This window comes from Musa acuminata, chromosome BXJ3-5 (assembly GCF_036884655.1).
Source record: "Musa acuminata AAA Group cultivar baxijiao chromosome BXJ3-5, Cavendish_Baxijiao_AAA, whole genome shotgun sequence".
NCBI classification, from domain to species: domain Eukaryota; kingdom Viridiplantae; phylum Streptophyta; class Magnoliopsida; order Zingiberales; family Musaceae; genus Musa; species Musa acuminata.
The window spans coordinates 10,259,265-10,286,479 of NC_088353.1; the positions used below are offsets into that span (position 1 = coordinate 10,259,265).

General features: G+C 37.2%; 1 protein-coding gene across 2 annotated transcripts; it reads right to left on the reverse strand.

The window, feature by feature from the left end:
- Nucleotides 1–23,674: 23,674 nt before the first annotated feature.
- LOC103973286 (gibberellin 2-beta-dioxygenase 6) lies at nucleotides 23,675–25,338 on the reverse strand. 2 transcript variants are annotated; one of them, XM_009387810.3, is made up of 3 exons: nucleotides 24,806–25,330; nucleotides 24,341–24,662; nucleotides 23,675–24,030 (listed from the first exon to the last, which is right to left on the reverse strand). In XM_009387810.3, the coding sequence occupies exons 1-3, from the start codon at nucleotides 25,270–25,272 to the stop codon at nucleotides 23,785–23,787; spliced, it is 1,035 nt and encodes a 344-aa protein (XP_009386085.2). In that variant the 5' UTR covers nucleotides 25,273–25,330; the 3' UTR covers nucleotides 23,675–23,784. The 2 variants fall into 2 exon arrangements, with proteins under 2 accessions (XP_009386085.2, XP_065006557.1); XM_065150485.1 differs by lacking the exon at nucleotides 23,675–24,030 and adding an exon at nucleotides 24,037–24,175 and having other exon boundaries at nucleotides 24,806–25,338.
- Nucleotides 25,339–27,215: the final 1,877 nt, after the last annotated feature.

Consider the following 27,215-nt stretch of genomic DNA (forward strand, 5'->3'; position numbering starts at 1 on the left):
TGTCGAAACCAACGTTTTAATCCGCTGCACTAATTCACCCCCCCTCTTAGTGCCGCTACGATCCTAACACATATTAGATGAGAGGATGTTGAGGATATTGATTATCAAACCTACGAGGATGCTATTACGAGTATAGACTCCGTAAGTGGTAAGAAGCCATGAATTCTGAGATGGATTCCATGTATTCCAATAAGGTTTGGAACCTAGTTGATACACCCGAGGGTATTGTGCCCATCGGTTGAAAGTGGATCTTCAAGAAGAAGATCGAAGTAGATGGAAAGGTAGAGACCTATAAAGCAAGACTAGTGGCTAAGGGGTATCGTCAAAGGCAAAGTGTTGACTATAACGAAACCTTCTCACTCGTAGGCATGCTAAAATTCATCCGAATACTATTGGCTTTTGTAGCATACTATGATTATGAGATCTGACAGATGGACATAAAAATCGCGTTCCTCAATGGCAACATCAAGGATGATGTGTATATGATACAACTTGAGGGATTCGTGTCCAAGGACTACTTAGATAGGGTGTGTATGTTGCTTAGGTCCATTTATGGTCTGAAGCAAGATTCCGGAAGTTGGAACATAAGATTTGATGAGGCAATCAGATCTTATTGTGTGTATAGGAAAGTAAGTGGGAATGCTATTGTAACACTCCATTTAGTCCCACATTGGAAGTGGGAAATGACTATGATTCCCTTATATTATGACAATAGAGTGATTTTTTACTTATTATTATTATTTGATATTTTATCACTTTATATTACCTGTTGCATGAATATATTATGATATCCATGGATCTGTGCAATGAGAATCGAATCATGATGAGATCACGATAATAAGATCGATTCGCCTTTAAATACATATCCTAAATAATCATGGTCATAGGTTACTTGAGAGGGATATCTATCACGCCTTTAGAATAATATCAAATATATTATTATTTTCTATCACAAATCAATCCAGAATCCAAACTAACATTTAAGAACACTAAGAAACATTTAGTCAAATTCACATCCATAAAATCTATGCAGTTTATAATTATGTATCACATCACTCGATAATTCACATTTATGAAAACCTAAGCCAACTTAACAAAATATTAACAACACTTACAAATCCACAAGCTAAACAATTTATACAATCAGAACTCCATCCATTTACCATTGGTTCATATCATTGTAACCTAAACTTAATATTTCGAAATTCCAAATAAGAGAGATCTTCTAACACTTTTACACGATATATCCATTCAAGTTCATCGATAATATTTTATTACATACAAAATATACTTATACAACAATAACATAACAACTAACAAACTTGCCCAAAATTCTAAATAGCTCTCCACTACCTCAGCCTAATTCAAACATCTCAAAGAGTGACAAGTTGACCTGAAAGATTGATAACAATAGAGTAAGCTAAAAACAGCTCAGCAAGTGACAAAACATATCCATAACGAAAAATGACAGTTTCAAATAAACAAGGTATCACAATGCAAGGCAGAATACAAGAGATTTAAGGATACCATCTCATTAGATACAAAATCGTAAATGTCATTTCAATCAAAACATATTTGGTTTATAACAAATGGAGCATAGAGTAATTGGAGCATATCAATAGCGTCTGAGATGTTCTGGAGCATATCAACGACATATGAAACATTTCAGAGCATAACAATGGCAAATGAAATATTTTGGAGCATATTAATGGTGAATGAAATATTTCGGAGCATATCAATAACGAATGAAACATTTTGAAGCTTATCAATGGCGTATGAAATGTTTCAGAGCATATCAATGACAAATAAAATATTTCAAAACATATCAATGGTATATGAAATATTTCAAAGCATATCAATGGTGTTTGAACATTTTAGAAGTATAAGGAGCATTTCAGAATATATCAATAGCATATGAAATATTTTAGAGCATATCAACGACATATGAACCATTTCGGAGCATATCAAAGAACAAATACGAAACAAAAGCTCAAACATCGTATTTCACATTGCATTCATATCATTCTTATCAAAAACATGTATAGAAACATATAACAAAAGTTCTGGATATCATATCAAACATATAGAAGGTGTAGTAGGACCACAAATAGAATGTGATTCATCCATTTCTGAATGACCACCAGACAGAAGTCTCCCACGTCTAGGACCTCCATCCACCCACATCTAGGTGAAGCTAGAGGGGGCCGACAGAGCATCGTGGGCTCTAAGCATAATCCATTTACCATTTTTGGCAAAGGTCCAAAATATCCCACAAACACCAGAGTACAAAAGGACAATGTAAATAATAAAATTAGCATATATCAGAAGCATGTGCGGAACAAGAAAACATACATGTGCCTTTATAACTCAATATAATGCAACCATAATCTTTCATAAATGCATTCAAATTTGAAAGGAAACAAAGGCAAGAGCATACAAGGATTTTGGCATACATCAGAAGCACATGCGGAACAACAAAACATACATGTGTCCATACGAAACAATGCGATACAACATAAACTTTAGATAATAGGTTTCAAGAATACAAATAATTTAAGGAAAAGAACATACAAGAATTCAAAGCAGTAATATAAAGCTTAATTGAAGAAAGAATGTTAGATAAAATCAATTTTCAAAGGGAATGTAACAAGAACAGGTGAAATCGACTAAAGCTCGATTTTTGGTAGAATCTGAGAGGCATATTGAACAAATGATTCAAACTATCAATTGTGCTCCAATTTACTCAAAAAATATATCATTAAAAAGATATTTCAATCTCCTTTCAAATAAAATAAGCTTTATATGAATTGAAGTTCCCAATAGAGAGTTATAAATAATTTGGTAAATAAAGGTCAGAGAACAAAATATTTGTTTGGCTGAATTTATAGGATCGAATTCAGTAGATAGTTAGGTAGGTATTTATACTCTAAATCTTTTATTCTAGGTATGAAAAGAAAGATCTAGGAATCTAGTTTTCAACAAAGTAAGTTTTGTATAAATTAGAATTCTCAACATGGACTTATAAGCTGTTTAGTGTCAAAAGGTCAAAAGGTATATACTTTATTTTGCAGAATCCATAGGGTCAATCGAAATAGAAGTTTAGGTAGGCAAATCTACTCCAAATTGTTCAAATAAGCTGTCAAAAGAAAGGTTTATGAGTCTATATTCTAATTAAATATACTTTGTCTAGATTGGAAATCTATATAGGGATTTATAATTAAAACAAGGTGGAAGGGTCAGAATCTCAAAAGTTTTTCAGATTTACATCTAAACAAGAGATGTATCAATTGCAAGGCTATAGCAATTCAAAGTTTTCATATTCAAAGAGAAAGCAGAGATGGAATTGCAGTAGAAAAGATTCAAACACTTATAATAGGAAGGATTAGAACACTTGTAATAGGAAAGAATAAAACACTTGCAATATGAAAGAATAGAATACTTACAATAGTAAAGATCGAAATACTTGCAATAGGAAAGATCAGAATACTTGCAATAAGAAAGAATAGAATACTTGTAATAGGAAAGATCGAAACATTTACAATAGAAAGAATCAGAACACTTGCAATAGGAAAGATAACACTTATAGGAGAAAAGATCGGGACACTTGCATTTCGAAGGTTTTGATCCAAAGATCCGAAGGTGTAAGCCCAAATTCTTCTTCTATTTTTCCTCCGTGTCCTCTCCCTATTTTGTTTTTTGTACCTATCTTCTTTTTCCCAGTCGTAGCTGTAGCCACGGTAGTAGCCGCAACCACCGTCGTTGTCTTTTCCACTACACTACTTCCTTTCTCCTTTTATCTCATTCCTTCTTTTTCTTTCCCAAAGACATATGCTGCAGCCACCACCGCTACCGCAACCATGCTGTAGCCACAGCCGCAACCGCAGTGACCTTTCCCTCTTCCTCTTCTTCTTTCACCGACGCAGTTGCTGCAGTTGCAGCCGCAGCCTAACCACAGCCGCAACCTCTTCTTCCTCCCCTGTTCTTCTTTCTCTCCTTTTTCTGCAGATGCAGCTACTGCAGTTGCAGCCGCAGCCACGACCGCAGCCAAACCACAGCCATAGCCTCCTCTTCCTCCCTTGCTCTTCTTCCTCTCCTTCTTCTCTTCCAGCTGCAGCTGCCATCGCCGCAGCTGCAGCCCCTTCTTCCCCTTCTCTTCTTCCTCTCCTTCCTTTCTTCCTTCCTCTTCCTCTTTCCCTGCCACAGCTGTAGCTGCCACAACTGCACCCGTAGCTCTCCTTCCTCTCTTCTTCCTCACCTTCTTTTCTTCCTCTCCTTCTTCCTCACCTTCTTTTCCTCCTCTCCTTCTTCTCTTCTAGCTGCAGCTGCCATCGCCGCAGCCAGCCCCAGCCTCTTCTTCTCTTCTTCCCTTTTCCTCCTCGACACACAGCGCCTCCTCTCCTTTGTTTCCTCCTGCGGGAAACAGAGGTGCCGCAGCCACCTCCTCCCTCCTCTTCTTCTCCTGTTCTCCTCTTCTTCCCTTCTCCTCCCTGACGCCACACACATCCTCTCCTCTGTTTCCTCCTGCGGGAAACAGAGGTGTTGCAGCCTAGCTGCTGCCACCTCTCTCCCCTCTCCCTCTTCCCTCTCTTCTTCTTCTTCTTCTTCTTCTTCTTCTTCTTCTTTTCTTCTCTTTTTCCTCTTCTTCTCCTCTTCTCCCCTTTTCCTTCCCGACGCCCCACACCTCCTCGTTGCAACCCTTGCCGCAACCACTCTCCTCTTTTCTTCTTCTTCTTCTTCTTCTTCTTCTTCTTCTTCTCTACTTCTCTTCTTCTCCCTTATGCCCCACCGCTTCTCTGCTCTCTGTTTCGTGAGGCGGTGGGATAAAACCGCCACCCTTTTTTTTTTCTTTTTTTTTTTCCAACCTAACAGTTTAGTCCTTAAAATTTTCTATATTTACATATAGGTCTTCCAATTTATAAATAGATCCTTCCATGAATTACAAAAATAAGGGTTATTTCAATATCGAGATAACCGGACAAACTAGTATACTATATACTCATCCATATGATGGATGCAGCTAGTCTCATAGCTGCTCGTGTGGGGACACTAGGGATATAGTGTAGGTGCTCATTGGAGAATGAATTCACTGATTGATTCGCTCACGAAATGCTGGATGGTTAATGATATCTCATTGTTAGATAGTGATTCCGATGTCCTAATGGTGTACTTGGTCCTTAGACTTAAGACACATAAGGATGTCTTGTATGAATACTCTATTCTTTGATACTAGACTTATAGGCCTAGAAGTTTCAAATATAGCACAATCGGTCATCGGAAATGGTAACCAATCTTACGAGGACTATTGAGTGTCGATAGAGGATCATTCACTTTCGGAGTTGTGAGAGAAATATCTCATGTGTTCTTGCTTAGACAAATCTCTAACTAGGGTCATTCGGATTGAGAGAGAAAGAGTTCTCTAAGAGAATCTGATTAGAGCAAGACTCGTGTAGAAACTATATGGGCCCGACAATACCATGCTCGGTATATAGTCTTTGGGATATTAGAAGGATGAGAGACTATAGATATATGATAACTGAGGACAAAAAGGTCTAATAGATTGGATTCCCCTGTATCGTTTGAGGACTACAACGTAGTGGCATAGTACATCCGCAATCGATGAGTCGAGTGAATTATTATGGAGATAATAATTCACTGAGTCATAAGGAGTTCTAACATATATGACTCATGACTAGCTCGATATTGGGCCTAGAGAGTCACACACATATGGTAGGCGTTGTGACGAGTAGAGGTATCGTTTGAGCCCCTAACTTATTGAATATCCAATAAGCCCATGAATTATTGGATCATATAGAGGAGATCCAGTAAGAGTCAATGAGAGATTATTAAATACAGATCCACTAATCTAATAGGCTTGGGTAGTTGGATCGAGATTCAATACTCAATAGGGCATGATCCATTAGTCTTAAGTTGACAGGAGGCCTCTATAAATAAGAGGGAACCAAAGGCCTATAAACTAGAGCCTATTTTGGTTGTCATATCTAATTCTCCTCTCCCCTTCTCCTCCACAGATAGCAGACTTGGAGATTTGAGAAATATTTTTGTAGCCCTACTATGTGGATAACTGCTAGAGAGGAGGGTGCTTAACCTCCTTCATCCACTTCTATATATCTGCAGGGATTTAGGGATATACGATATCCCTAGGTAAAACACTAACTCACACGTGGATTTAAGTTTCGTAGGTTTTTGTGTACAAATCTTCGCACGACGATGAACACATCTTTGAAAAATTTGGAGATTTTATTTTTTTATGTTCTTTTGCTGTACATGTGATGCCCCCCAAGATTTCCCGAGGATGTTATGGATAATTCTCTAAACTGAGTAGTGGTACTATCAGTCATAAATAGCTGTCAAGCGGTGGTACAACCAAAGCCTCTCAGAAGCTTTGTCAAGTAGTGGTACTACCAAAACGATCTAATCTTCGCACGACGATGAACACATCTTTGAAAATCAGGGATTAGATCATTTTGGCTCCAAATTTGAATCTATTTGGGGCCTATAAAAACTTCACTCATCCCTATTTAGCCAACACAAGAACTAAGAACAAAAACAAGAGAAAACTTTATTGTAATCTTGTGAGAATTCTCCTCCTCTAGTCTAAGTATTGATTTTTGTTTGAGAGAGGAGTGAATGGGGGTGTAAATATTCTCTTCCGAGCCTGTCAAAAGGAGAATAGAGTTGTAAGGGTAGTTAGTCCTTGCTCATTGAAGGAAGACCGTTAGTGGATGTCAATGGCCTCGACGGAAGAGGAATCGATAGTGGATGTAGGTCACGCCGACCGAACCACTATAAATTGGTGTGCTTTCTCTCTTCACTACCATTTACTTACTTTACAACTGTTTTACTTTCTCATTACTTTAGTTGCATACTCTTATGAACGTTTTTAAAGTTAAACACTTTTTGATATGGTTTTATCGTACAAAGTTTCGAATTATCGATGTAATTTTACGTATGCACTAATTCACCCCCCTAGTGTCGATTCGATCCTAATAGTTGGTATCAGAGTCAGTTTTTCTTGTTTGGTTTAACACCCAAGAGAAATAGCTTTTTTCGGCTTTCAAGAGGGTCACTATATTATTTACTCTCCTATGTTTAATGGGATAGACTACACTTATTGAAAAACTCGAATGAGAGTTTTCTACTTTCTATGAGTTTTGATTTATGAAATATTGTTGAACTTGGTTTTCAAACACCTTCTAAATCCATGAATGAATGCTAAAGCGATGAACACTTTGCTTTGTATTCTAGATAAAAAAATAAATTTAATCGGGTTTCTATTTGCGAAACTGTGCATGATATTTGGCACACTCTTGAAATCACACATAAAGGCACTAGTAGAGTTAAAGATTCAAAAGTTAATCTTTTGATGCATGATTTTGAATTGTTTCGTATGAAACCAAGCGAAACCATTGAAGATATGTATACTTGTTTTACGGATGTCGTCAATAATTTGAAAGCACTTGGTAAAAGTTTTTCGAATCTTGAACTTATTAATAAAATTTTATGTTTTCTTCCTAAAGGATCCGAAAGTAACCGCAATACGAGAAGCGAAGGAGTTGAATAATTTTTCACTCGAAGAACTTATTGGGTCTTTGATGACTTATAAAATAACTTGTTTTGAACATGATGAACATGAGAACTACCTTCCAAAGAATAGGAAGGATTTGACATTTCGAACAATAGAACACCACTTGAGTGATAACTCAAGTGATGATGATGATGACTTTGAACTTCTCACTATAAAATTTAAAAACTTTATAAAATAATAATTAAATAATAAAAATAAACTTAAAAAAGGATAAAATAATTTGCTAAGAATGCAATTGGTCGGAACACTTAAAAAGCGAATGTCCGCAACTAAAGAAGAAAGTGCTCGCACAAAATAAGAAGAAAGTACTTAAAGCGATAATGGAGGATGAAACGAGTACCTCCGAAAACGAGGAGCAAACTAACAAAGATAAAGTGGTGAACTATGCCTTGGTGGCTCTCGACGATGAGGTAAATGACTCACCCGAAATATCTTTATCTTACTATGAAATCACTTGATGTATTTCATGAGTTATTTTTAAATTAGTATATAAAATGCAAAAAAAATAAAAGGGGGATTATGCTTCTCTTTCCAGTGATTTAAAAACAATAATTATGAAAATTGTATGTTTTATGATAAAGAAACAAAATATTAGATTTAAATATAATGCTTTTACACGTAACAAGATTAATCCTATATATGTTTTAAGAAGCAACAATGTGTATTTTTATGATTTCTGTATTGCTTTTCAATTTTAAACGACGATGCATAGCTTTTGTATAGAAGTCAAGAGTATGAAATCAATCACAAAATTTGGAAATAGAAGAACTTTAGCTACTATTAATCTTATATGAATCAATTAATGCTACTTTCAATAAATTTCCCGAATGAAAACAATTTGATTTTGATGATGATTTTAGATTTGACAATTTGTTTACATATTTATCCAAACACTTGATTTATTCGTGTTTACGACATGAGATGTATTTGATATGAATCATTTTATTCTCATATGATTTTATCGTCTAAGAGAAGATTTATCCAAACGAATCTTGATTCTTGACATTAATGATTTGAGATTTATTTTATGTGAATTAAGATCTTTTATTTGATCTCCTATGATTTTATGTGAATCATTCATGAATTGATCTTTCTTGATCCTTCATATTAATATCTTTCATGTCATGATTTTTATATGACTCCTTTGTAATTATGATTTGTATATCTAATTATATAATTGAATCATTGATAAAAAAGGAGGGAGATTAATGAATCTATTTGTGTCTTTTTTATGAATCTCTTGAATATGATTTTAATGATATGATAATTTGAATTTGAATAAGACTTATCTATAACATGATCTTAGATTCTCAGAATTATAACTTGAAATTTTCTTTATTCTCAGAATTATAACATAATCTTGCATTTTATTAAAGAGAATACTTATCCAAATGAATCATAATTTTTATCTTGATCTCTTAGTTTTCAATAACTTGCATTTTTCATTTGAATCAAGATTGTTTATTATTATTCTTCTTTCTACTATTCACTAAAAATGAGATTTATTTTAATCATGATCTTTCTCTTGATTTTTTGATATTTGATTCACAACTTGAAAGTTGTCTTATTACACCCTTGTATTTATGTAGTGTATATCTCATCACCAAATTAATTTTTCTTATTATCCTTTATGTGATGATTTGAAATTTGATATAAAGGGAAATGAATTGCACCATTATATTCTTCCATTCTCTTTGACAATAACAAAAGGGGAGAAAAGTTTTATTAGCTTGTACATTGCAAAAGGAAGAAAAATTGCTAACTTGTAATCTTATCTTAAGAAGCAAAACTTGCAAACTTGCACATCTCAAAAGAGAATTACTAGCTTGCACATTTCAAGTAGAAGCAAATATTGCTAACTTTCACAAACTTCTAGTTTGCATATTCTAAAGTGATGATATATGCAATAATGTTTCAAAAACTTAAAATTTACAATGATTTGAAATTATGTCTCAAAATTGCTAGTTACACTTCTCCTTTTTGTTGATGACAAAGGAGGAGAAGATATGATGATGGTGTATAATTTATGATGATAATCATGCATGGGATAATGTACTTGGATATTTTGATTATGCATGATTTTATGTTGTATGCAATGATATGATTAATTAGTTTTTTCAATATTTATGATGCATGCAATAGTGAAATATTTATAATTCAGAAGAGTTTAGTTAAATTCTATCATCAATTGGTTGCCACCATAAAAAAGGGGGAGATTGTTGAATCTCATATTTTGATGATGAAACTAATTGATAAAGTTATGATCTAATGTGCATTTAAGTGATGCAGGACTAACTTCGATCAACGAAGATAAATCGATTAAAGTAGTTAAATCAAAAGATGGGCCGAAATAAAATATATCAGAAGATTGGAAGTTAGATTGAAGGAAGGTCGAATTACGGTAAAAAGCTTCTGCCATGAGTTCGGGCATCAGGTCAGAAGGATCAGACATTGCGCCAAGGAGATCGGGTGTTGCGAAAGTCAACATGCCTATTCGGAAATACGTCACAAGAGAGGACGATATGCCAAAGGTTCAAACGAAGTACTGGATGAACCAATGATATGTCAAACAACTTAGTATTCTTGCTTGTAATAATTTATCTAGATCGAAGTAGTTTAGAGGGCTAATTGAGTTGGTTTCGGGTGAAACCATATTAACTCAATTAGAGATCAATTAGGCCTAAAGTAGGGCTATTTTGGGCCAAAAGAAATGCTAATTCAGTGACCCAAAGCCACATCAGGTGGTGGCACTATCGGAGTTGGCGATGGAATTGCCTAAGGCTCGACCTCTCAGGTGGTTTGGGTGGTGGTACTACAAACCATAAATGACTGTCAAGCGGTGGTACCGCCAAAGCCCAGTCTTGAGGTTTTATCAAGTTGTGGTACCACCTAGTGTCAGACTGACAAGCGATGTTACTATCTAGTACTGGCGATGGTACCACTAGTACCCCGAAAACCTGAGATAAGATTATTCTGACTCCAAATTTGAATCCATTTAGAGTCTATAAAAACCCCACTCATCCCTACTCAGCCAACACAAGAAGTGAGAAAAAAAACAAGAGAAAACTCGGTTATAACCTTATGAGCATTCTCCTCCTCTAGTCTAAGTGTTGATTTCTATTTAAGAGAGGAGTGAGTGGGGGTGTAAAGGTTATCTCCTAAGCATGTCAAAAGAAGAATATAGTTGTAAGGGTAGTTAGTCCTCGCCCATTGAAGGAAGACAATTAGTGGATGCCGATGGTCTTGATGGAAGAGGAATCAGTAGTGAATGTAGGTCACGACGACTAAACCACTATAAATTAATATGCTTTCTCTCTTCGCTGTCATTTACTTACTTTGCAACTGCTTTACTTCCTCATTACTTCAACTGCATACTCTTACAGACGTTTTTAAAGTTAAACACCTTTTGATATGGTTTTATTGTACAAAGTTTCGAATTATCAACGTAATTTGATGTACACACTAATTCACCCCCCACTCTCCCCCCCCTCTCTAGTGTCTACTCGATCCTAACATAACTAGTATAACTCCTTAAAGTGATCATAGATTTTTGTATGATATCTTTATGATGCAAGCATTAGATTCAAATTTAATTTTAAATCACTTATCACTCAATTGACTAATGCTTAATAAGTTATGTTTTAAACCATCTACTAACAAAATATCTTCAATCAAAACATTTGATTTATTACCAATAATTCCTATTCCAATGTTCTTTTCTTTATTATTGTTGTTTTAGTTAGTGAACTTTAAGAAATATGTTGGATCTCCGATCATATGTCTTCATCCACTATCAAGATATTATCATTTGCTTTTAGCTTTCGATTATAGACATATCTAAGGGTTTGCTTTAAGTACTCATTTAACTTTTGGTCCCTCGTGGTTAGATCTACCTATATTAACTTTTAACATTATGTCATTTATAATTCTTTTAGGAACTTAAACTAATTTATGAGAGCTATACTTTTTAAATAAATATTTATAAGCATAATGATCATATCTACTACAAATATTACATTTAATTTTAGGGAGAACATGTAATATGAGTCATTTAACAAATATGGTTGGCTTTTGTTGAGTGTTACTACTCACTAAGCCAATTCCTTCCTTTTTATGTATATGACATTTATTAGCAAGAATCATGTTTAATCATTTATTACCAATTTTAACTTTTTTAGTATTTATTGTAATAACATATTTTTCTTTTTGAATGAATATAATTCTTCACATTTAGTGTAAGGTATTAACAAGCATTTGTTATACTTATTTTTTTAATTTATCAAATTCATTAGAGAGAGATGCATGATCCTTTTTTAGCAATTTATATTTCTTATAAACTATTTAAAGTTCATCATATAAATCATGAAATGCATCAAGTAATTCATCATAAGGTAAAGAGATTTCAGGTGAGTTATATACCTTGTCGTCGAAAGCCATCAATACGTAGTTTGCCACTTCGTCTTTATTGGTTTTATCTTCATCTTCTGATATACTTGATTCATCTCATACTACCTTGAATGCTTTCTTCTTATTTGGCAATTTCTTTTTTAATTATGGACACTTATTTTTAAAGTGTCCTGGCCTTTTGCATTCATAACAAATTATTATATCCTTTTTAAGTTCATTTTTATATTCTTATTTTGTAGAATTAGTCTTGGTTTTCTTCATGAACTTTTTTAAATTTTTTTGTAAAAAATTATATGTCATCATCATCACTTAGCTTTTGCTCGAGTAGTCTTCTTTGGCTCTAAGTGCAATATCATTCCTGTCCTTTAGAAGGTTATTCTTATGTTCATCATGTGTCTTGTAAGTTATTTCATAAGTCATTAATGATCATATATGTTCTTCAAGAGGAAAGTTACTCAAATCCTTTGCTTCTTAAATTACAATTACCTTTGAATCATTGATAACATTCGTAAAACGGGTGTATATATCACTAATGATTTTGTTTGGATTCATTCTAAATAATTTAAAATTATATATTAAAAGATTAATCTTAGATTTTTTTACTCTATTTGTGCCTTAATGAGTAACTTTAATTGTGTGCCAAATATTATATGTAGTTTCACATATAGAAACACGATTAAACTTATTTTTATCTAAAGCACAAAATAAAATGTTCATACCTTTAGTATTAAAAAAAATGTTTTCTTCACAAAATCATTCAATTCATTGATTGCTTTAGAAGATTTTTAAAAACCAAACTCACAACGTACTATAGATCAAAATCCGTAGAAAACAAGAAAATATACATTTATGTTTTTCAATACGTGTAGTCTGTCCTATTAAACATAGGAAGACGAGTGATAGAGTGACCCTTTTGATTGCCAAAAAAAGTAATTTAATCTCTCTTTGGTGTTAAACCAAATGAGAGAACCATGATATCAATTGTTTGACTCGTAGAGGTACTAAGGGTGGGGGGGGGGGCGTCAATTAATGCCTTTCGTAAAATTTCAATTTGAAAATTTATTCGATGAAACTCATATCAGAAATGTGTTTAACTTATAATATAAGTAAAGCTAATAAGCAACTAAAGAAAAATATTATAGTGGTTCGGTAATTGTGACCTATGTCCACTCCTAATTCATATTCCCTCGAGGCTATCGACTTTTACTACCGATTTTCTTTTCAATTGGTGAAGATCAACTACCCTTATTACAATCCTTTCTCATGAAGATCAACTACCTTTATTACAATCCTTTCTCATTTTCATAGGCTCGAGAGAGAATCTTCGTATCTCTATTTTACAACAATACCTCACTTCTCCCTTAGAAAGACTTCTAAACTCAAGGAGGAAAATACTCAATATTTTAATAGAGTTTACACACTTAAAATCATATGTTTTTTTATACTATTGCATGCAAGCATGAGAGGGATATTTATAGGCCTCAAATATCTTCAGAAATGAAGCCAAAAATTTAAATCCCTATATTTTCAAGGTACTCGCGATACCATCGCTTACCACTCTATGCACTGGCGGTACCATTGCTTGCCTAAGCGATACCATCGCTAGTTTGAGCAGTACCACCACATGACACTAGACGGTACCATCGCTGACCCTGATAATACCATCGTTAGTTTTTTTTTGGAAAAGTATATTTCGTACTTTCTAACTCACAAGCAGTTCTACCGCTTGGGCCAACCTTAGGTCATTGAATTAGCCTTCAAATAAACCAAATTCAGTCCTAGGCCCAATGGGCCCTTAATTAAACTAGTATGGTTACATCCAAAACCAACTCAATTAAATTTTAAACTACTTCGATCAAGATATAAATGATTATAATCATGAATCCTATATTGTCCGACATATCATAATTCATCCGACACTTTGTCCGAACTTCTAACTTGTCGTTCTTTCCTGCGATATATTGCCCGAACCATTAACATATTGATCTCATGTAACATTCGATCTTGGCGCGATGGCCGATACTTTCGACCCGATGCCCGATCTCTAACATGATCCACTCCGGCCCAACGTTTGATTCTCCAGCTTCAATCGATTTATCTTTCTATAGTCGAAGTTACTCATGTGTCACTTTTTTCAAATACTCATTAGATCATAAACTCATCAATTGATTTCATCATCAAAATTTAAAATTTAATAATTTTAAGGTTAAAGTGAACGAAGACTAGATCATACCTTAAACATTCCTGCCTGTGAGAGCCTTTTCGGTTAGAATCCATTTGATGTGTCAAATAAGATGATTTTAAAATTTTTTTTATCTCTTTTTGATAACTGAGATACCATATGTGGAGCCCCGATTGGTGATGAATATTATCTGTGTCGACAAGTAAATAATAAAAAATATAATAATATATTATTTATATAAAGTTATTATAACTCCCTAATCTTTTTTTTTTGTTTCAAAATTATAACCCAACCCTATCTCAGAAACTCAATTAGATTGAGTGGCATCAAATTGTTTCATTACTAGTGACTCAGTTCCTCTATACGTGTATAAACAACACACATTCAAGATAGGTCTTGAAATCACCTATATATAAATTTAAATTTATGACTATTTTTTCATGTGTTCCCTCTTAATCTTACTTACAGTAGCTTTTTCTCCAGCATTTATTTGATTAAAATAATTTAAATATAATTTTGATGTGATAAATTTTGGTTGTCAATATGATGGAATGAAATTAAACCGAACTCTTTTTCTAAGTATTATAGTATTTTTAAGAGGAAAAATAAGTTGATGAGATGTGGTCTACGAGTCGTGGCTCAGCTTTTGTATCATATTTATATTGTGACAAGTCATTTTAAGTTTCCAACGAGGAAGAATACTTCAAGATTTACTCCAAGATTTTGAAAATAATACATGTGTAAAGTAGCATTGTGTCTATTCGAAAAAAGACAATGTATAGTGAAAATCATTGACTAGAGAGATGGAATGAAAAGATGAGAATTTATGTCTCTCTTTACATAATCTAATCTCCTTTTAATGTCATTATATATCCTAACACATGTTAATAAAGAGACTTCCCTTTAAAATCCAACAATACCCCCAAAAAAAAAAGATCATATCAATTTTATCACATCGTGTATAATATTTATTATAAAATTAACACAATTTATGAATTGCAAAATGTATTGTTTCTGTCTGGCTCTCTCTCCTTCCACTGAATAAAGTTAAATGAAATTGATATCATAGTATAATAATTATTTCGCTATTAACTGATTCTACAAAAAAACCTACTATAAAATGAGTAAAAGACATGCGGTCAATAGTCCCTTTAAAGACACAAAATGACCAGCAAAAATTACAAGGAAGTATTATTATAACAGTTCACGAGATTAAGACAACCAAACAGCTTTAACTATATTCGTAATCGTATTATTGATTATTATTATGACAAATAAAAAAAAGTTTGAATTAAAATACTAATGGCCGTTATTTTTACAAGTAAAAAAAAGTATAAATTAAGTTTGATATATATTTTCTTAATGCAAGCACCAAAGATATTTGCAACGTAGTATGTCAAAATGTTGAACAAAATGGAGAACATTTTAATCATGATAATGGGGCATAATGTAATGCAACATGTCCTCGATTTAATCAATTTTACGAGAGATTCAAAATTACACTGAATTGTTGTAATGGATTATGACGAAATATCGATTTCTTATCGACCAAATTGAATTTAAAGTGAGAGACTGTCCCAATATGCATTATTTTTCTTGTGTATTGTGATCATTAATTTAATAATAAATATAATAGTAACCCTCACTGTGTACTCGTTTGCGTTTCGCATGCACCTGCGATGCAGATACCAATACCGGAGGAGCGTCGACCGTTCCTTCGAGCCTACGAAGGATACCATCGATCGAGAAATCAAATGTGGAAAGAAGCCCTGTTGTTCCCTCGCTTCCTCCCAATTCTTAGAGACTCCTGTCAGATTCTCCTGGGGTGATCGAGGAGGGCTGCTCGCAGGCGGTTTATATTTGGGCATTTGAGCTTCCTAGCCATCACCCCCTTTTATTGGGCTGGTCGATTAGGATTGAGGGCAAAAGAGGTAACTCACTTAAGGCAGCCCCTAGGGCTAGGGTTTGGAGCCCTATATAAGTATGTAACCTCCATCTCTTTGGGAATAAGATCTATATACAATTTCTGTCATTTGACCGACTTCTAGGAGGGAGGAACTCTTATAGTGTTCCAAGGGTTAATCTCCTCAAAGATCAATCTATATAGAATTCCTTTGGGGTTCTATTATCTGGTATCAAAGTAGCGATCTTACTGCTTTTATTGCCACGCCTGCCGCCCACCACTAGCCAAGCAATTCCCACAATTGCTCTTGACGTCGCCATCTCCACTGTCATCTTCTACCATAGATTAAATATTATCGTCATCTCCAATTGCATCAGAGATATGGTATTCTCCTATCACCAATACTTTTTGCTGCTGTAATTTTTCATTAAAAATACCAAGAGAAAGTCTTTTTATCTATCCCGTGCTGTGAATTCCTTTCGTCGTAAAAGTTATCATCTTTGCGAATGAAGGATTGCTACAGAAAATCTCAATCGCATATTGTTGCCTTTAAATCGTTCTATTTGCTATCCTTTTTGAATAAAATTTCTTATACGCTTCATAGATCGTCTTGGCTTCCATTTGAGATTGATCTATTAAGGAATTCATCTCTAAAACATTCTTGTGTTGCTGCAAATTTTCATCGCAAATGTTGAAATTTTTCGACGAGAATTCTACTATCGCAACTTGCACCAATTTCCTTATTGTTAAACCAATGAAATCTTATTGATCGAATTTGTCATCATTGTTGTTATCTAAACCAAGATTTTGCTGTCAAATTCCCTCCTCAAATCTCTCAAATTTTGCTGGAAATTTCATCATGAAATTGAATTTTTCAACGAGAATTCTGCTATCACAACTTGCACCGATTTCCTAGCTGTTATACTGCCGAAATCTTATTGATCAAATTTGTCATCATTACTGTTATCTAAACCAAGATTTTGCTATCAAAATCCCTCCTCAAATCTCTTAGTTTTTGCTAAAAATTTTATCGTGAAACCGCTGTTTCTTCGACGACAATTTTGCTCTTACAAAACAGTCACAAAACAAGCCGAAGCCACAACCGCTTCTCTCAATCAATACATGCCTTTAACCCGATAACAAAAGAGACATCTTAACATTATAGATTTGGAGGCATATGCTATGACATCTGAGGAGGCAATCAATGTTAAATTTGAAGCCTTCGAGATGCGAATGGAGGATAAGATTCAGACTCTCTTTATCGAACTCAATTTAAGCCGACCACCGAGCCCGAAGAAATCAAATCAATGAGAGAGCTCTGACCGAAGAGATGACTTCCAAGAGAGGAAAGGTTCTATGACGGATCCCTACTATTCACACATGAGGGTGGACTTCCTTAGATGGGTAGAAGGAGATCTGATTGGTTGGATCTCGCATGCGGAGCGATATTTTCGGTACCACAAAACCACGGACGCATCTATGGTAGAAATTATGGCTATATATCTTGAACGGGATGCCATACAGTGGTTTGACTGGTTTGAACACACTCGTGGAGTCCTTTCATAGCGACATATCAAAGGACTGCTGATCCGTTTCAGACTAACTGATTACGAGAACATTGACGGACAACTAGCAAAGATCTGACAAACCTCCACCATTCATGAGTACCAAACCATGTTTGAAAGGTTATCTAATCAAACTCATGATTAGTTTAAAAAATAGCTATTGGGGATCTTCATTGAGGCTTGAAATCGGAGATCCGGGGAGAAGTTAAAGCATGACAACCGTACACGCTTATGACAACCATCTCTTTTGCACAACTTCAAAATGAGTGATTGAACAATGAAGCCCGGAGAACTAGGGTCACTCCCCGACCAGCAATATCGAAGCCCTCAACCCCCCTATTATTAGCCGAGCCCCTGCACCAAAAAGGTTGACAAGAGAAGAGCTTCGGGAGCGATCTGCGAAGGGGTTATGTTGGAATTGCGATGAGCCATGGAGCCGCGAGCATCACTGTAAAAAAAGGGAGACTTCTTGTGATTGAACCAAGAGAAGAAGAGGCCATTGAACATCCAGAAGAGAGCCTTGAACATGAAGAAGAAGATGCGGAAGAAGAGCCACAATCGATCGACTTTATGGTACACGCGCTAGCCGACTACTCAAACCCGCGAACGATGAAAGTTGGAGGCCTTCTCAAACAACTACCGATCACTATTCTCATCGACACGGGTAGCACTAATAACTTCCTAAATGGTAAGGTTGGTGCTCGGATGGTGCTCCACATCGAATGTTGCAGTAGGTTCGACGCAAAGGTCACCGACGACAGAATCCTAAAGTGTGACCAAAGATGCCCATAGGTGAAACTATTACTACAAGACCAAGAAATTATCGTCAACTTCTTCCTCCTACCAATCAATGATTATGAGGCTATGCTTGGCATAGAATGACTGACGATGCTATGTGACGTCTCTTAAAACTTTTTTAAATTAATTATGAAATTCTACTATAAAGGCAAACATATCATCCTACGCGAGAAGCGCGGAAACAATGTAACCACCGTTTCAACCCAACGAATAGAGAAAGTTTTATACAAGGTAAATGGTGGTTTTTTGATGCATCTCCAGTAGTCACCAGAGGGGAAGAAAATAGAAATTGAAGATCAAATCTTGCTTAATTGCTTGTTGAATTTGCCGACATTTTTGTTGAACTGCACGGTCTTCCTCTTACTCGGCAACATGACCATCAGATTCCAATTCTTCTAGGCAAATCACTAGTGAACACTCGGTTGTACCATTATCCTCACCTCCATAAGGATGAAATTGAAAAGAGAGATGCTTGAGACGGGGGTGATTTGACCAAGTTGCAGCCCCTATTCCTCACCAGTGCTACTTGTACGCAAGAAGGATGAAACTTGGTAGATGTGCATCGACTACCGAGCTTTAAATTGCATCACCATTAAGGATAAGTACTCAATTCCAGTGGTGGATAAACTTTTTGATGAGTTAAAAGTGCTAGTCATAGGTGCCCAGCAAGCCAATCACGTGAGTGATGGCACGTGTGACTTGATACAGAATCTTTTTGCTTATTATATTTTGGCGTATATCACTTTATAACTATTATATATATGCATATATATATATTATGATGTCCTTGTATTTGTGCAATGGGAATCAGATCGTGATGAGATCATGATAATGTGATCGATTCACCTTTAAACACATATCCTAAATAATCCCGGTCATAGGTTACTTGAGAGGGATATCGTGATAACCGGACAGACTGGTATGCTGTATACTCGTCCATATGATGGATGCAGCTGGTCTCATAGCTGCTCGTATAGGGACACTAAGGATACAGTACATGTTCTCATTGGAGAATGAGTTTACTGATTGATCCGCTTACAGAATGCTGGATGGTTGATGATGCCTTATTGTTAGACAGCGATTCCGTCGTCCTAGTGGTATATTCGGTCCTTAGACTTGAGACACCAAGGATGTCCTGTATGAGTGCTCCACTCTTTGATACCAGACTTATAGGTTTGGTTGTCCCAAATCTAGTATAGCTGGTCATTGGGAGTGGTAGTTGACCTTACGAGGGCTATTGAGTGTCGATAGAGGATCATCCACTCTCGGCGTCATGAGAGGAATATCCCATATATTCTTGCTCAGACAAATCCCTAGCCAGAGTCATTCGGGTTGAGAGAGAAAGAGTTCTCCGAGAGAATCCGATTAGAGCGAGACTCGAGTAGAAACTGTATGGGTCTGACAACACCATGCTCGATATACTGTCTCTGGGATATTAGATGGGTGAGGGACTATAGGTACATGATAACTGAGGACAGACATGTCCAATGGATTGGATTCCCCTATATCATCTGGGGACTACGGCGTAGTGGCCTAGTACGTCTGTAGTTGATGAGTCAAGTGAATTATTACAAAGATAATAATTCACTGAGTTAGAAGGAGTTCTGACAGGTATGACTCACGGCCAGCTCGATATTGGGCCTAGAGGGTCACACACATATGGTAGGCATTGCGATGAGTAGAGGTTCGGATATGAGATATCCGACGGAGCCCTTGTCTTATTGGATACAGATCCAAACCCACTAGGGGAGGACCCATTAGGGTTTGACAGGGGACCTCTATAAATAGGAGGGATTCAGAGCCTCATAAACTAGAGTCTTTTCTTGCCTCTCCTATTCTCCTCTCCCTCTCCACCTAAGAGCAGGCCTGGAGTTTCGAGGAGCGTCGTCGCAGCCCTACTGTGTGGATCACCGCTAGAGAGGAGGACGCTTGACCTCCTTCACCCTCTCCTAAGGATCTGCAAGGAAACAGGGATATACGATCTCCCTAGGTAACACGATCTATTCTATACGCAGTTTTAAGTTTCGCGGATTTTGCGTACCAATCTTCGCACGACGACAAACATCTCTTTGGGAATCGGGGATTTTGTTTTCTTGTTCTTCCGCTGCGCATGTGATGTCGCCCCAAGATTTCCCAACAAAAAGGAACTCGAGTCTTTACGAAGTTGTACCTCCGATCCAGTTACCACCAAATTCGGGTATATGAAGACGACATTCCAAAAACTGCATTTCGCACACATAACGACCATTATGAATTCTTGGTAATGCCTTTTGGACTCACTAATGCTCCTTCAACCTTCCAAAGTCTCATGAATGATATTTTTTGGAGCTTTCTTCATAAATTTATGATGGTATTTTTTGATGATATTCTCATTTACAACCCTTCTCTTGAGAATCACTTTCAGCACTTGTGGATTGTTTTGACAATCCTTTGGGATAATACTTTTTTTGTTAAACAACCAAAGTGTAGCTTTCTCTAGCAAAAAGTATAATACCTTGGGCACATAATATCAAGAGAAGGAGTGGCGGTAGACCCAATAAAAATTGAAGCAATGTAGGGTTGGCCGAAACCTACAAACGTGAAATTACTGTGGGGGTTCCTTGGACTAACGGACTACTACCAAAAATTTGTGAAGGACTATGGGAAGATCAGTGCACCCCTCACTTCTCTATAAAAAAAAGATGTCTTCCAATGGTCGGGCAAAGCCTTTGTTGCCTTCGATAAACTTAAGGCAGCCATGATGATGATGCCGGTGCTAGCGCTACTAGATTTCAGCCGACCATTCATCATTGAGGCCGACGCATCTAGAGTCGGAATTGGAGCCATTCTCATGCAAGATAGTTGACCACTCGCATACACCAGCAAGGCGTTATCTCCCTCCCATCAAAAAATGTCAATATATGATAAGGAGATGCTCGCCATTGTGCACGCAGTAATGAGGTGGAGACCTTACCTGATTGGCTAATGATTTCAAATTAAAACCGACTATAAAAGCCTCAAATACTTTTTGGAGCAGAAGATATCATCCCCTGAGCAGCAAAAATGGGTAACCAACTTCTGGGATTTAATTATGAAATTATTTACAAAAAAGGGAAAGAAAACGTTGTTGCAAATGCACTCTCATGGCTACTTAAGCAAGCTAAAATTTCAGCCATCTCCCTTCCTACCACCGGCTTCCTCGAGGACATTAGGGAGGAATGGAAAAATGATCCAGAGATCAGCAACATCATAAAAAAATTAGAGGATCCAAGCGTAATAACCCACTACAATTGGGATTCGAGAGATCTATGCTATAAAGGTTGCATTGTACTTATACCCGACTCCCCTTACATCAAAATCATCTTGCACAAAATGCACTCCACACCTTCCGTAGGGCACTCTGGATTTATGAGAACCTACAAAAGAGTGTAGCAAAATTTTTATTGGAGAGGGATGAAAAAAATTATTTCTGAATATGTGGCACAATGTAATGTATGTCAACAGCAAAATGGTGAAATAGTGACGAGTCTAGGAAAGCTACAACCACTACCCATATCGGACTCGGTGTGGATTGACATCTCCATGGACTTCATCGAAGGGCTACCATATTCTAAAGGTAAAATCACAATCCTTGTGGTGGTTGATCAATTTACGAAATATGCTTATTTTTGTGCTATGCGAAATCCCTACACTGTTGCTAGCATTACTCAGATTTTCATAGAAAATATTATTAAACTGTATGGGATGCCAAGGTCCATTGTAAGTGATCATGACAGGATCTTCACTAGTAAATTTTGGACCGAGTTATTTCAATTATAGGGCATCAAACTTAATATGAGCATAACATATCATCCACAAACTAATGGCCAAACAAAGGTGGTGAACGGGTGTTTGGAGATGTACCTTCGGTGTTTTGCTAGTGATTGGCCAAAGGAATAGGCAAAATGGCTACCCTGAACCGAATGATGGTATAATACTGTATATCATTCATCTACAAAATATGTCCCATATGAAGCACTATATGGTCGGTCGGCCCTTGTGATTCCAAAGTATGTAATTGACTTGGCCAAGGTAGATCAGGTCGACCAAGATTTAATTGATAGGGACAAACTCCTATAACTGCTAAAGGATAATCTCTCTATCGCTCAAGCTAAAATGAAGCAGCAAGCCGACACACGACGAAGCGAAAGAGAATTTTTAGTAGGAGATTGGGTTTATCTTCGCCTACAACCATACAAACAACTCTCCATCAACACACAAGCCTCCATGAAGCTATCCCCACATTTTTATGAGCCCTATTAGATCACAGAGCATATTGGAGCCGTGGCGTACAGACTTAAATTGTCTGAGGATGCCAAAATTCACCTAGTCTTCCATGTGTCATGCTTGAAGCCCAAGTTAGGAGAGCACGAGTCACCCTAGATCCAATTGCCCAATACTATTGATAATGGAGATATTCAAGTCCAACCACAAGTCATCCTCGACCACAGAATCGTGATGCGTTGTTGACATCCCTCTATTGAAGTACTAGTGTATTAGAATAATTTACCACTCGAAGATGCTACATGAAAATCATATGAGGAGCTGAAGACCCGATTCCCTAAGTTCATAAAACCTCAACCTTGAGGACAAGATTGATTTGGAGAGGACAAGCTTGATATGACCCTAGTAGGATTGGCTTATACTCAACCAAGAAGCAGCTAATAAAGTCATGCGAGATTATAATAAACCCCACCTAGTCGCCTCTATTCTATAAAGAAGAGTGGCTAAGGTTTATATTTGGGTATTTGGGCTTCCTAACCACCACCCCCTTTTACTAGGCTAGTCGATTAGGGTTAAGGGCAAAAAGGATAACTCACTTAGGAAGTAGCCCCCCTAGGGCTAGGGTTTGACGCCCTATATAAGTATATAGCCTCCATCTCTTTGGGAATAAGATCTATTTACAATTATAGTCATTTGGTCGACTTCTAGGAGGGAGGAACCCCTATAACGTTCTAAGAGTTGATCCGCTTCAAAGATGTGGGGTTCTATCACCTACTTATGCACATACGTTGATATTGCTTGTTTCTGGGGTTCTATCACCTACGCACGTACAAGAAAACATTGATTCCTTCTTGAATGGTGAAGACATGCGCCATCGAAGGGTTATCCATTTGAAACAAAATTACAATGTTATAACTGCGGATCTATAACTTCTATGAAGTTCACCTCATCATAAGTAAATGGAATGGATGTACCAGAAAAAACACAATAATGCACATATGAGTGCTACTCGTTTCTCTTCCTCTTGTACTGATAAAAATTCACAGAAATATGGAGAAAATGGTAGGTTTTGAGGGAATCATTATAATGAAATATTCTGCAGGAGAAACCTTGGAAGGCCTATTTTCTGTCCTGTTATCTTGACATCGTCTTGCACTTGTTTCCTATACTCTCCGAAGGTGAAATCCTTGTAGATGGAGGGTTTCTTGCAGCTCCCAATGGTGGATTCATATGATGGGCACAGAAAGTAAGCTATAGAATACCTGTCCCTCTTCGAGTTGATCAAAACTTTGTGCTCCACGCTTTTGTAGACATCATTGCTCCATGCCTACACACAGTCATTGAATTCGAAGTCGGTAAAATTCATGTCGTAAAACGTTTATATTCAGAAGATATCATGACGAAGAACAAAATCCTTTTCATGGCTTATAGTAATGCATCCGTAATAGACCTCCTGATGCAAGCCTTTCAACCTGTTCATTCAGGTTGAAAGGCAAAGTATTAAGATCAAGTTTGGCATTTGTATGATTAAGATCAAGTGGAAGTAGACGTCAGCTAATTCAAAATGTCAAACTTGAACAGTAAGAAAAGGTAGCGGACACTACACTCTGAGTCAACTAGGACTGACAGGTTGATACCTGGAAAAGGTCTCCAATGTTGACAATAAGCGCATCCGGATTTGGTTTTACAGCAACCCACTTGGAATCCTTCATCAGCTGCAGTCCCCCAACTTGATCTTGATAGAGGATTGTGAGGAAGTCACTGTCAGTGTGAGGCATCAACCCAAAGATCTCAGCGGAGAAAGGGCATGGCGGATAATGATTCAGGCGGAGAAAGCATGTGCTTTTGTTGCAGCTCTCCGGGAATCCCCGACTGTCGTAGCCCAAACTCTCTGCTAACGCTCCAGCTAGTGTAGTTGCGAGCTCAGACATTGCTGCAGCAAGCTTCTCCATGGCATCCCTGCATTGCCAAGAGTCGAAGAGTGGGAGAAGAACTAGGAGAAACATTGAATGGGTATTTTGGACATTTTAATGAGTTTGAAGCCGAACAGTTGTTAAGGTGCATCTCTCAAAGAATGTCGTAAGAGGCTAATGGCAAAGTACCTCAGAGAACTGAATTCCCCATAGCAACTTCCCTTCTCTGAGATCTTTGCAAGAGGAACATGGAAGGCTTCTGACCAAGAGAACTGATGAAGAGATGTGGCTGTCGGAGTTCCCCACCTGTAAGAGTCATTGAGGAGCCTTGAACGTGCCTTCTTCTCGAATGGCAACGCAAACAACTTGATTTGCTCCCTCCACATCTCTTCAAGGAGCTCCCGACTGATCCCATGGTTCAACACCTGGAAGAAACCCCACTCCGTGGACGCTTTAGCAATGGCTTCCACACGCGCATGCCTCTCCTCTTCATTGCAGCTCCTCAGACCCCTCAAGTCAATCATCGGAAGCTCGCATTCTGCAATCACTTCACAGTCTTGATCATGCTGGCGCAGCTCAGCTTGCGTAGACTTGTAAGACAGTTCCTGGTAGCTATCAGCCAAAGGTGGATCACAGACACAGTCTCGGGCTTTCATGGCTTTTGTTGATGGGAGAAGTATCTGATGAGTGGGTTTCACTGGGTTTCTCCTTGTATCGACACAGTCGCTTTATATAGGTGTCAAAGGCAGGCCTTGGAGCTGAGGTCTGAGTGGAAGAAACTCTTTCGGAAAAGGCAGAACGCAAGAGAGAGACAACAATATGAAGTCCAGGGCCTTGACACTTGGCAAAACTAGAGCATGTTGGTGGTGCAGGCTTCCTTGCGAATCTTACACTTCAACTACTTTGTTGACTGTGAAGAGAGAGAAGCAAGCGTGCATGAATGCTTTTTCCAAGGCGTGTAAGATACTACTAGTGGGTCTTATTTTTCTCGAATCCAGTGGGGCTTAGTCGGATTTGGTAGTAGTTTATGCCTCTCAGCTCAGGCATACTGTGATCAGGTGCGATTCTCCACGTCAGAAAGGTGGGTTTCCACATATCTATATCTACTCCAAAGTTTGGCTTTGCTCCATAGATTAATCCTCCATTTTCTCTACTACAGAAGCAGTTGGCTTCAGTATCAGAATTCTGATGTCAGAACGTTCTTTATCTCCTAATCTGTGTGCTTGTTGAACAGCCCTTGTTAGAAGAATGCAACAAGAATCTTCAAAAATTTCTTAAAGCCGGAAAAAAGCTGCTGCCTACTGCTTGTTAATTACTGTTCAAAATTTGGAGAGGGAATGTGGACTGAATCCTCACGCAATCTCGGGCAGGACTTCTTGTCGCCTGCCTCCTTAAAGCTTCAGTCAATGCATCTTTATTAGCTATCAAATCCACTCTGAAACATTGCAGATCTTTGAAGGGGATGGATGGCAGATTCTGGAAGACAACAGAAGGGAAAAAGAGTGCATTGAAGACCTGAAATGGGCGGCAGGCCGACTATTTAGCGCATGTGATTCTCTGAGAAAGGTGCTTGATATCCAGGACAAAAAATTATTTACTTCTCGTATGTGCTCTCTTGGATCAGCAGAACTTTCAACCAGTCGCTGTGTTTGGATTATTATCAGTTTCAACAAAAAGGTCAAAGGGTTCACACTCTCGAACCATTTCTTTATCGGAGCAAGCAGTGGAAGTCCAATTCGTCAGAACATGCGATGTTTCCTTCTGAGAGAGAGAGAGAGGGAGACCTTTTGAATGGAATATAAAGGTCAGAGACATGTGAGTTTTCTTGAAACGCTGAAGCTGTTCATCCGGCAACAAAGTCAGGCTTCTATCCACTGATCAGAAATGAACATGGATACCTAGTCAATCCTCAAAAGAGGAGTATGTAGGCCGCTAACTCGAGAACATGTGGTCTTGTCGAGTCGGTTGAATTAATAAGATCCCTCACAGGTCACCATTTCCAGGGGGCTCACACTGTCGAAGACGAAGTTTTCTTCCTGGATCAGTAACAGTAGGCCTAAAGCCGCACCGGAAAGACCACTGATAAATACTGGCTGCTATATATATATATATATATATAGTTTCAGGTACATCATGTGGCTTTTTTGGCTACGAGACGACGAGAGTTGGACGGCAACATGGTGTTTACGTGTGCTTGTTCCCCTTGTTAATCACAACCTCTAGCATATACTCGTAGACGGCAAGTTGGTCTGTTGTAAGCATGTACCAATCATGTTACAGTATTCAATATCATGAGCAATCAGATTAATCAATTGGAAGATAAAGACTGTAGTTCCGTCTCAGAACCTTTCATGCATCTTTCCCATATTTAATTAGCTCTCGTCTAAAAGCTCTCTCTGTGCATGTACTTGTACCTTTCAAGGATCATAATATATGTGGGTTCCAGTGGCTACAAACTAGAGTGTGAGCTATTGTGATTAAACTGCTGAAGATTCTTTAATGACCAATGATGCAGCATTCTTGTTAATTTCTGCCTTAAAAGTATTTAGCTATCGATGGTTTTTTTTTATTTTAATGTTTTGTTCCATCTGCTCGTGAT

What these genes read in the sequence shown, in the direction of transcription:
- LOC103973286 (XM_009387810.3), bottom strand. Translation starts at nt 25,272, where the DNA reads ATGAAAGCCCGAGACTGTGTCTGTGATCCACCTTTGGCTGATAGCTAC. An exon ending in GGGGAATTCAGTTCTCTGAG is followed by an intron (nt 24,663 to 24,805) that starts GTACTTTGCCAT and finishes TTGGCAATGCAG; the next exon opens with GGATGCCATGGAGAAGCTTG. An exon ending in ACATTGGAGACCTTTTCCAG is followed by an intron (nt 24,031 to 24,340) that starts GTATCAACCTGT and finishes GACTGTGTGTAG; the next exon opens with GCATGGAGCAATGATGTCTA.